Below are 12,265 nucleotides of genomic sequence, written 5' to 3'. Positions count from 1 at the left end.
AATTCACATAGTAACCCCAAAGGTCAAAAGTAACCTTGGACAAGGTCTGCGGAAAGCTAACAAGTTTGAATATAATATATATCAAATGATTTTGTTTAGAGACAGATGTTTTTGTGCAGATGTGTTCATAGTTCATTATTAAAAATTAAGGAAGAGAGAATTTAGATAGCTTGCACAAGTACTTTGAGACTAACTGAGAAGACAAATGTTAACAGATGAAATTAAAATAGCAGTTAAACATGTAGGCAGCTTTTTGGCTAATAATGTCAGTTTTGGTGTTGCCAAAATGTGTCTTTTCTAAGTTTTATTACAATTTTTATATGCAAATAGTGATGTGACTTAAATTGCTTTTAACAAACCACAATTTTTGGTCATCGTAATCGTTCCGGTTAAACAGTCAGCTGTAGTAACTGCAATGTTTTGTGTTTTTCATTAAATGTAAATAAATTAATTGCAGTTCTGGCAGAAGTTTGTTGATAGGAAGAAATAAGGTCCAGCTTCAGTAATTGTTTACACACAGTCTTAATATGTGCACTTACAGCTAAAATTCCAAGTAACAAATTTGTATTCTTCTGTTAGTTTTTGATTATTAGTACTACTACATTTTGATGAAGCATTTAATATTGTAATACAAATATTAAATGTGTGACTTTTGTAAATGTTTGTGCTGCTGCTAGAAGGAAGAGTGTAACGTGTGATGATTTGCATGTTGAGACAAACAAGAAGCCTGCAAGATTGACCCCACTGTGAAATTATCTCCTAATGCCACAAGAAAAGGGACTAAGGAGAGGGACACTTTTAAAGATCATCCTTTGGGAATTTTCTAAGTTTATATTTAATGTTCCTTAGTGCATTGCTATGATAAATTCACTCAAATCCTAGATGTTTAGACTTGATTCTTTTTAATTTTAGACAAAAGTCAAAGTAATAAAATAAAACATAGTTTTGAATTTTTTTAAATTTGTTTATTTTTATAAATATTTAACCTTCAGTTATCTGTGATATCTGATATGCTGATATCTCTAACATATCTAATCTAAGTTACATACGTCCATGCAATTCTTCATTTTAGTACCTTTATAATAAGTACAGGTATACCTCGAGTTATGTCGTTCTCGATATATGTTGTTTGTCAAAAAAGTATATGGAGAAAAAAAAATCAAGTTTAAGTCATTTTATTCGACTTTACATCCGTTCGCCACAAATATCGAAGTCGTAATATCACTAGAAAAGCGTTGAAAGCACATAAAATCATATTAAAATATGTACATTTACAGTAAATGTTAATATAATCATCATAAATCCTAGAGAACGAAACACGAAAACATCTGTGTTTCCGTGTTGTCGTCTTATTTAACGGTCTTTAAGTGCTCATTATTGGCCTTTTTCACGGTAGTTCCAATATCTACCATTTGGCATCATTGTCAGCGCCACTCGATATTGGTAAATTTAACATAAATTAGTTTATTTTCTACTATCACAAAATAATTTTAATAACTGTATTTGTTATTTAACCTTAAAAAATCATCTTATTTAATAATGTCTTAGAGAAACCACATTCACAAATAGAGAGTCCGCGATGTACAGGTAACCCCCGTATAACACGGGCGTTACGTTCCAAAAAATTGCCATGTTATGCGAATCCGTGTTATATGAAACAAAGAACTAGTGCGAAAAGAGGGGTTAGGTTCCTAGAATTAAAAAACATGCTGTTAAATCCTTCTTTAAATCGGATTGATTATTCACAAGTAGAAAGGTAAATACAAAATTACAAATAAAAATAACAATATACTGAATATTATAGTGTAAAAATATAAAATAATTTATATTGTTAATTTAAATACTTGCTACGGGTGCCTCTAGTGGTCATTTTTGGCATACATTGATAAAATCCGGTTTTTCAGCTTTATATAGTAATTTTTTTCACGGGTAAAATGCTTATTTATTATTTTACCAGAGGATTATTCTTCCTATATGATGATCTCAGCATGAGTATCATCAACTAGTAACAGTTTTTATTACATTTTATGTTGTACGAGAGTTTTATTTAATTCCCGAACAGTGTTAGAATGAACCCGTGCTATAAAAGCACCGTGTTATATGGGGGGATGTTCCCAATTCTTGAACCGTGTTAGAGCGAATCCGTGCTATAGAAGTACTGTGTTATATGGGGGTTACCTGTACTGTAAACATCACCAAATTGTAAACATGTATGTTTACAAGTATGTACAGTACATACATGTATTGGTAAATTTAGATTACTTTTTTTCCTGTACTGTATTAAAAACTAAAATTTATTTGTTTGTAAGCTTAAAATAGATTCTTATTAACCATATATTATTACAAATGCATTAATAAATAAAATACAGAACTGAAAATGGTAATATGTGGTTTAGCCTAGTGACAAGTAAATTAGACTTGTGTCGTTTTTCGACTTACGTTGCCTCTCCTGGAACCGATTACCGATGTAAGGTGAGGTATACCTGTATATTGAAATCTATGATTTTAGAGTAACATTATCAGTTCCATATGTTTTATTAGATGATACATATGTAAATTGTTAGTGTTAAGTTTTTCGATGTATTTAGCATTGGTGTTTTTAACTATATTAAAATAATTGTTAGAGAAAATTTTATTGGTTAATAAAGTTTCGAAAATTGGTATCAAGGTTAAAAAGTGATATTTTCAAAATGTTTTCATTTGCTCACAGAAAAAGTGTGTGGGGATGTATGTGATACATTTCTCTAGAATAAAAGTAAAAATAATAATTTTGCTAATAAATTTAAGTTTTAATTGTTCAGAATTGGTGTTTTTACAAATAAACAGTTTGAAATTTGTTTCACAATTTTTTTTTATTAATTAATATGAACAAAACTTAGCAGTGTTATAGAGAAAAGTATGCATTGAACTGCTTGATTCAGTAACCAACAGATGCATATTAACTGTGGAACTTTCTTGGCTTCATATTGCTTTGTCTTCAGTTCATGTACGAAAATGGAATGCAGAATAGTTCTAAAACTGATTCCCAACGTCGTTGACATAAACTCCTAAGGAGTCGATAGATCAGTTTGGAGTTGAAGGAGAAATCAGATGTACTTAATTAAAAGCACTTCATTGAGATTGTTTTTTTATGCACATGTGTACTTTCGAAACAATCAAAAATTGAAAATCTCTGATAATTTTTTTTGTAATTGTCAGATTGCTCTAAAATTTTCAGAAAATGTTTAAATTGATTATGTAAACAATATATTAATATAATAAATACATTGTTAATGTTTTTATTGTTGAAAAAGTTTGGGTGTGTTTCAGTGGCATAGCGTGGGTGTCAGCTGCCCGGGGCGGAGGAAAATTTCGCTGCCCCCTTATTTAGGTATTATTATTATTTATTGTGAAATTTTGCCGCCCCCTTAAAGTGCCGCCTGGGGCGGGCCGCCCCCACCACGTTACTATAAACTGGTGTGTTTATAATTTTGAAATGGACTGTACTTATTGTACAATGAACTTTAATACTTTCTACAATAAAGTGATTGGTTTAGAAAATATAATCAAATTATAAAGTGAGGGTCTAGACACTAATTGTATTTTAATTGAAAACTACATAGTTTCAAACTGTCCCATATAAAATACGGACCTTTGGCGGTATCTGCATTCACCAAATTCATCGTTTACATGCCACTAAGATAATATGCCTCAATCCAAGGAACTTATTGTGTCTGAATGTGATATCATCATTTGTTTTCACATTATGATTTTTCTGCTTATTAAATGAAAGGTTACCAAATCAACAGGCACATTATGTAATCACCAGATAGTTAGGGAAGTGGAGATCGGGAATTATGCAAATCATCAATTAGAGAACTGGCCATCCATTTGCAGGGCTAATGAGAAAAAATTTGATGTGTCAGAAAGTATCCTATGCAGACTGTCCACTGACTTTAATAAATATTTTAAGTATTATGTTCCAATTTAACTGAATTAATAATTATAAATCTGTAGTGTTTTAAAATAGTATTTTAAACCATTTTCCAATATACTGGGGATTCATAACATGCAGCATGCTAAATGTAAAGAACATTAGTTAGAACGTTTACCTTTGGGCATTTGTAAAGAATAAAACGTCATTTCTGAAAATTGAATAATTTTTCTTAAATATTAAGTACTGAAAGACAATGAGAAAAGCAGTTCTATTAACAAAAGTGTTGTGAAGGAAGATCAAAGGAGGCCCAGGCACTAATTGTCAATGAAAAATTCAATACTGTATTAAGCTAATATTGAAAAATATGCTAAAATCTAATGGTTTTATTAGATATTTGTTTAAGCTGGTAAAACATATACAGTCAAACCTGTTTTTATGTGCGATTTTTATTTGTGCGATTTTTTTAATGTGAGTTTTTAATTTGTGCGGTATAGTTGGCGACTAGTCTCGTGCGATTCGTCATGTCTTACGTTGACTTATTATAGCTAAATAAACTTATTATAGCATAAATGCACTTATTATAGTAATATTATTGCATGAATATGCGAAAAATGAAATAATTTACTTTTTAAGTCAACAAAACACCACCTGAACAAAAATATGTAAAACAGACGATAGACCAGACGATGCAGTCAAGTGCTGACATCTGTTGTCAATAAATTCTATTTCGTACGGTTTTGAGTTATTTTCTATGTGAGACTTTTTTTATGCGGTCCCTGTTGACCGCATAAAAAAAATATTTTTTAATTGTGTTGCGAAAACTATTATTTACAGCCCCTCGTGAAGTTTCGTGCGATTTTTTTTTATGCGTTTTTTTTAATGCGGTCCCTATCCCCCGCATAAAAACAGGTTTGACTGTAATTATGTTGTTTTGGATGCTTGAAATTGTATACCTCTCTTAATTATAATTTAATGTTAAATGCCAGAATTTTTCTGGAGTGCTTCTTTGAAATCCTTGTACCATTAATAATTGATAATACATTACCAATATTTGTAAATGTATGTAAATCTCAAACGAGATTACAGTAAGTGCTTGTTATATTGTATTAATAGTAGTAATATTTTGTATAATTGGATTAGCTTGATGGGATAAGGCAATGCAACGTGTGGGCAATCTGCCTGGGAGGATTTTCAATAGCCTCGTTAGTACCAGAGAAAAATGACCTATGCTATATCATTAAGTTATTTTAGGTGTACTTTGTTATGAAAAACACATGTTAAGCATGTTTTTGTTTAAACTAACCACTTAGTTTTTGAAATTTACATGTACACATTTGTGTACACTGGGATTATGCTCTTACAGTATTATAAATGTTTAGAAATAAAAACATTAAAAAACTGACATTGACCAGCAATGACTTTGCTGCTGATGAAATTTTAGAAAACGATTGGTGGCAAGCTCGTCGTGGCGTTTTGCATTGGCATATTGGAAAAAGGGTCATAATCTTTAACACGTATTATTGCTATTATCGAGTGGCGCCAGAGAAGAACGGTTAGTTACTTAACCTTGGGTTAAATGAGAGGTAAAAGATTATATTAATATTAAATATATTATTAATTTTGTTCGAGTTATCGAGAGTGGAATTACCAGGAATCGACTGCATTACTTAGTTTCTACAACCTGCCCTCCCCTATTCCTATTTTCAACCATCTTTGTTCGACGCCTGCGGTGAAAATTCGTCGTCTCATGTATGTTTGAACAGATTCTTTGTTTCGGTTGTGAAATATTTCGTACATAATTGTTTCGGAATATTGAAGGCGGAACATAGTGTTTTCGTAAGGTTGGTTATGAACGACAGCGTCCGCTATTTACAGGTAAATATAATAGATTCCTATTTGGATGGTCTGAGGATTGTAAAAACGTCCGTTTAATAGAGGTGACCGTAAATGGCGGTTTTACAGTATGTATTATGTCTAGTGTGTATTTCATATTAACGAGATTGTACAGAAAATTGAAAGCTGTTTATTAAGAACAATTCTTCCTAATGCTGAAAACTTAAAAATTTTGTCAGCATTTTAATAGTTTACTTAAGAATTACATAAATATACACCAATAACATAGAAACAAATTGACCGTAAAATGCAACAATTACTAATCTTTACCTACGTGGACTGTCATGGTGGCGGGACGCACGTTCTAACCTAACCTATTCTAATAAATTACTAATGTAAGATGTAAAATAACTCAAAAAATTACTATGAAGAAAGGGAAATTTCGGCAATTAGAATAGGTTAGGTTAGAACGTGCATCCCGCCGCCATGACTGTCTACGTAGGTAAAGATTAACTCATTTTACATTACCTTATATTTGTTTTAATGCGACAAATATATGGTAGGGTAACGTGTCGAAATTTACGTGAAAGTAAATATTCAATTGATAGAAATTTGAAGAAAATTTCAATCAAGAAATCCATTTTATTTGTAGTTCATTTAATTCCACTATAATTGCTTGATTTTAAATATATGAATATGAATATAAAAAATGTCCATATACTGTACTGAATATAGAACAGTTAGTAAGTATAATGTATGTTGCATTAATATTAAATCAGTAGTAAAGTTTGATACGTTATCGCGAAAGAAGCATATACACAAGACGGATACCCAATGAACTTTGACACTTATTACAATTACCCCCTTCATCTGTGGGTTCTAGTTAATTAACTTCTGTGGTAACGGGCAGTAGAATTGTGTGTGTGTGTATTATTCGTACTAAACTGAGATTTTATTTGTAATTTGCGTGAACGTAAACAGTTTGGGGTTAATTTTAAAATTTAGTGTAAATCTGTGCGATTGATAATTAATCAAGTAAAACTCTAATCGAAAAACGCCAAGCCCGCTTCAAGGAACCAAAAAATTTAATGTTTTTATTTTTTTGTTTACTCTTCTTTCCAGGAGCGTATCTCGAACCTAATTTTAAGGATCCAAAAATTGCTTTTGGCTCCGTAAAAATAGGTTAAGTTTGTTCTAAAACTCGATATTTCTTAATTTAAAGTTTAAAGGTTTGAAATATATTCTTACGAAACGCGTGGAAGGTGATGGTCAAAGCTTGTGTTTTTGACTTGATTTTCACCTTCCCCCCCTCTATTTTACGTAAGGTAATTATATTAAAACGTAACTTCGTTCCAAGAAAATTTACGTGCAGTTAGAAACTGGATTCGATAGACATTATCGAATTACTTTTTTTTTTAAAACATAACTTTCTATCAAACTCTCCGATTAAAGTACATCCTCCGTATCAAAAATTTAAGTTAAACAGTTAACGCGCAAAGGTTCCCACCCCATTACCTTACTTAAGTTAGCGTAAACACGTGCGAAAACTCTTATTTCAATTTTAGTAGTGTTTAATTGTTAGATTTTCAGATTGAACGGCGAGATTAACGCACGCGGACACGCTTCCCCCCTCGACTAAATTGAACAATTATCGACGTGTGACGAGTTAATGGCTCTGTTTTGCGATATCGGAACGCGTATGACATCATACACATCCCCGGTTTATCGTCGCAAGTATCGGAAACGGATCATTATGTCGCGTTAAAGGTGCCTTCTCCTAAATTCTGAAGCTAAATATATTTATTAGCAAGTCTGAGGATGAACTTCTGTTAAACCTGTTTGTAGTTTGACATTTTTTTTTCCGAGTTCTTTACAGTGTAAACGACAGGTTTTACACTGTCTAACGCTAAATTCATTATTCGTAGTTGTCGAATGCTGATGACTCATTAATACCTTGATCTTTTGATACAAGGGTTGCATAACAGTCGAAGTAGCAGTAGTATAATTAATGTACAAAGTTCATGTGACAATGAGTGTGACAGACAGACAAGCAGTTGATTTTTATGCAGGCTGCTTACAAGTAGCAGTGTTTATCTTATCTCTAAACTTAAAATAATTTCTAAAACAATACAAAACATTTAATTTGCATATACAGTAAAAATAGGATGCCACGAAACAGTACAATATACAAGGCCTTATTTGTAATCGGGCCCTCTTAAGTTAGTCGAGGGGTATTTCAACTTCTAAATTTATTAGTTTGGTAGAAGTCCGTGGCGTGAAGCCAGGCTCCATCTTAACAACTGCGGGGCCCGATTGGAGTAATTAAAAATTAAACTACTGAAATATTTACGCTTCACACATCTCGAAAATCTATAATTCTTTCCGTTTTTAGTAAGGCCCTAAGTTTTAGAAGCGCGGGTTAAGCCGAAGCTTGTGTAAATCGTGCCCTGTATGTGACAGTTTATCTGTAATTAGCTCTGTAATGTTTGAAATTGTACATATTTATGTCTAGTGCGTTGTACGCTTTATATAATTAGTAACTGCACGTACAGTACTTATCTTCGTAGAAAGCTTCGTTACTTACATTTCCACGCAGCAATTAAGATTTCGATGATAAATATATTTATTATCAGCATGTAAGTCGCGACCCCTTAAAAGTTCGGCAACAGTCACGGCCTTCTACTGTTATAAAAAGGAGGTCGCCGACTAAAAATGGGAAACATTGATCTAATCAAATTCTATTCATGAAAATTTAAATGTAGAAAATGCTGGGTTTTTTTTAAATGCATAAATTCAGGTTTGAATGCGCTCGTGTTAAGGAAAACGTGTTCGGGTATTCGATTTCGTAGCCATTTTCTTCCTCCCCACTTCTTAAAATGGCGGCGTAGAGTTACTTTCTGACGAAGAATTTGCTAGTTTTGAGGGATACGAACCCGTCTGTCACGTGGTTTTTCACATTCCGCGGTAATCGGGATGTGGTTCTTATCCTTCAACCGACCTCGTTACGCGCTAGACGTGTTCCTAATGGGCAAAATCGAGGCCGGCCCATGGCGTTGCGACAAAAATCTAGCTCATTTCGTATCTGTCGCGCTTCCTTAATTGGAAAAATATATATTAAAAAAAAATGGTCGAGGTCCGGTAGGGTTTTAAATCCTCGCGAAAATAATTCTACGGTCAAACCGCGATCGTGCCATTAAGGTGCTAACCCACGTTTCCGGCGAATATAAGAATCTTTACAAAATGTCGTGTGACGTTCAAACTTCGAAGTACGTCACTTCCGTTTAGCGTCACGTTGGATTTAGCGCCCGTTCTAGAGTCGCTAAATCGGAGTTCGGCATGTTTTTTTTTTTCGATTTAAGAGGAATAAAATTATATTTTAAATGTACTTTTTAAAGTAATTCAAATATGATTAAAAATTCTTCATCCTAAAGCTTTTAAACACTTATTTTAAATTAATTTTTTAAAGAATTTTATAAATGATTGATTATAATGGATTTATCTCGTCGAAGATAAATTTAATTAATTTTTTTTTTATTCGGTAGAAAATCAAACATGGAAATTTCTTTATCGTTTTTTTCCCCTTCTTATTTTTTTTGTTAATCTCCTCATTAAAGCGTTAATTTAGAAGCGATACCGTTGAACAGATAGGCATTTAGATGACACAGAATTCTCATCTGATCGTCCTTTTTTTCCCCCTCCCCCTTCTCGCGATTGTCGTAATTTATTTATTTCTGTATTACTTAGAAAGTCGCAAGTTCCTCTCTCTCAGTAATACGGCAAACACGCTTCTAAATACCCTCGTTGTTTATTTTTTAAATACTTTGTCTCGTGTAATTACGCGAATAATAAAGTCGGCGCTTACGAAAGCCTATGCGTCATACTTTCGATCTGTGACGTTAATTTCGTCACCTGTGAGCTCACAACGGAAGTTTTCAATGATCGCGTTGTACTTTGTCTCGTTTTATTGGCTTAAGTCACACAAATAAGCAGAGTTTATTTTAAAATTTTATCACGTTTAAAACGCGAGACTAAGTCACTCCTAATAAGATAGCGAGCTTTCCCCCCTTTTTTTATTCGTGGTTAGTGTTTTAAAAGCGTGTGTTCAGTACAGCTGTGACCGTAATTGGAGTATAGTGCGCACTTGACATTTCGATTTGCCTTTAGGGAGGGAGCGCGTAGCTAATCGAAGTCACTAACTGTAGGGGTTGTGACCTCGCCTTCGGTGATGGCTTTCGTAGCGTTTACTGGATACGTTGAACCGACAAAACTGTTTAATTCATGACTACGTTGAAGAATTGATCGTAGTGCGTTCTCAATGTGTCTCATCCAGACGTTAATGCGTGCGACATATGTCACGTTATCGACGGGAATGCGCTGTGTGTTTGTTAATTTAGCTTATTTCCTAACGTTTACTTAGCTTTTATACACTTACTTACTGTTGAATTATGAGAAAAAACGTACGGATAAATCGATATTTTACTTAATTTCAATACAGTAATATTGTTTCTCGTGGATCTTCGACGCCCGTCACAGTTTCTTTACGTAGTAAGTACAGTTTCTTTTCTCTCTTCTTTGTTATATGATGTATAATTTTAAATTTCTAAATATATGTAAAGTGGTAATTAAGTTTATTTAATATCTTATGAAGTAGTTCCTTTAATTTTTTATTTTTTTTTTTTTAAAGCAAATATTATTTATAAAGGTGTTTATGGTTATGTAACACTTTTTCAATTTAATTTAAAAGTGTAATTTCCCTGGGTTTGGCCAGCCGTAATGTACCTAAAATTGTGGAAGTGGCGGAACGATGGGGACGGAATGCAATTTGTATATTCGGGCTAACCCCCGCGTGAAAATTTTGGCCGACGAGTTCTAGAGTGAGAGTCGGCACCTTTTACTGGATATTTAACCATTTAATACAAAAGCATAATATCGTCCCCGCCCCTCGCCGTCCAACTACTCCATAGTCGGTCTGGCCATTCCCATGATGATTGTGGATAAAATGCCCTCTTGGTACACAGGATGGAAGGGGTTTTAGTAATAAACCTGCAATCATTCAAGACGTATTTAACAAATTTTTATTAAGTTCAATGATAATTCTGTATTTGATTTATAAATACTCAAGCTTCTTGTATCTGTCATCATCTGTTATCTTGATTGAAGTTGACAGTGCTTCAAAATATTTATTTTCGCTCGTGCTAAATGAAACAGTTATTTTAATATGAAATTTTAAACTTCTAACATTGAGTGCCGAACAGCAGAAACTTAAACTTACATCTGTTGTAAAATTAATCCTGATTTGAATTACAAAGTTTATAAAAATGACAATTGTTATGTACATTCGAGAGTTATTTTAGACATTTTGAAAGTGAAAATTCTTTTAATAAGTAATTTTTTAATAGTAAAATTCAGTTACAATATAATGTAGCAGTTGTCTCGTTTAAGATTAGCCAAAGATTTGATTACAGCTTGAAGTCTTGAACATTCATTCAGTTTTGATTAGTGTTCCCCCCCCCTCCCTTCTGGTTTTGAATTCTACTTGAACAGAATTTTCAAAGCAAGTGGAGCAGAATTAGTATAACTGAATGAATAAATAAATATTTTATTATGATTAAGTTTAATTAATAAAGTTAATTGTTTATTATTCTAAATTGCAATGATGCAGTCGCATTTGTTTACTTACGTGAGTTTTTGAACGACATTTGGTTCTCAAATGATAGAACTGTCTAACATAGAAAAAATCTTTGATTACGAGAAGTTCTTGAGCTTAAACTTAACCAAGTATTTTAATTTTAATCGTAATTATCATGAATACAAGCATATACAATTTCGAGAATTCATTAGCATACAGGAGATAGTAATACACACAAAATACAGGTTTTTTTTTTACAAAAGTTGCTTCTCGTATGCCGTAAAATATGATCATTTGATTTCACTCCATTCAGCACCTTGATTGATTGTTCATTTGTTGAGAGAACAACATACTGCTATAATTTGATGTACTGTATATAACCCATGGATTATCTGTATCTTAAAAGTCTGAAAGCAAGTATGGACTGTTTGATGAATTAAAGTCAGCAGATGGTCCATAATCATGAACTTGTTATACCTTTCGTCTATGTAAACTTTACCAAGAAACACGAGTTCTCAAATTAAACTTCGCAACCTCTTGACATGCAGAAAACTATAAACATTTCAAATCTGTTTTGAATTGATTTGAATTACTGGTGGTTTTAGGGAGGTTTTTGATTGGTCATGTGATCAGTTGTACTATCACAAGGTTTATTGTTAGAATCTTTTGTGATGTATGATGATTTTGAGACACTTACCATCTTTTTCAAAATTAAGGTTATCATGGTCAAGAAAAGGCCAACAGCCAAAATTTTAATTAAAATATTACGTTGGCCAATAAGTCAGTTTGTTTTTTAAGTGAAAATAAAAATTTTCAAGAATATATTCATTACATGAAGTTATTATACTGCACTCGTGAGATAGTGCCCCAGTTTCTTAATTGTGTCT

The 12,265-nt window shown here is 32.6% G+C and overlaps 1 protein-coding gene across 5 annotated transcripts in view; it reads left to right on the top strand.

Annotated features, from left to right (window-relative positions):
• The window catches only part of LOC136986541 (eukaryotic translation initiation factor 4 gamma 3-like), a 142,502-nt gene that overhangs the window by 23,471 nt on the left and 106,766 nt on the right, over nucleotides 1-12,265 (top strand). For 4 of the 5 annotated variants that reach the window (XM_067284121.1, XM_067284105.1, XM_067284113.1 and 1 more), the window contains exon 2: nucleotides 10,245-10,294. The exons of the other annotated variant lie outside the window; for it this stretch is intronic. In XM_067284121.1, coding sequence (XP_067140222.1) covers nucleotides 10,245-10,294 — 50 coding nt within the window. The remainder of the gene's footprint in view (nucleotides 1-10,244; nucleotides 10,295-12,265) is intronic. 5 annotated transcript variants of the gene reach the window in all.

This window comes from Centruroides vittatus, unplaced genomic scaffold (assembly GCF_030686945.1).
Source record: "Centruroides vittatus isolate TY-2023 unplaced genomic scaffold, ASM3068694v2 contig_1213, whole genome shotgun sequence".
Lineage (NCBI taxonomy): Eukaryota > Metazoa > Arthropoda > Arachnida > Scorpiones > Buthidae > Centruroides > Centruroides vittatus.
Note: the sequence above shows the minus strand (reverse complement) of the source record. Positions and strands in the feature narration are given on the sequence as shown.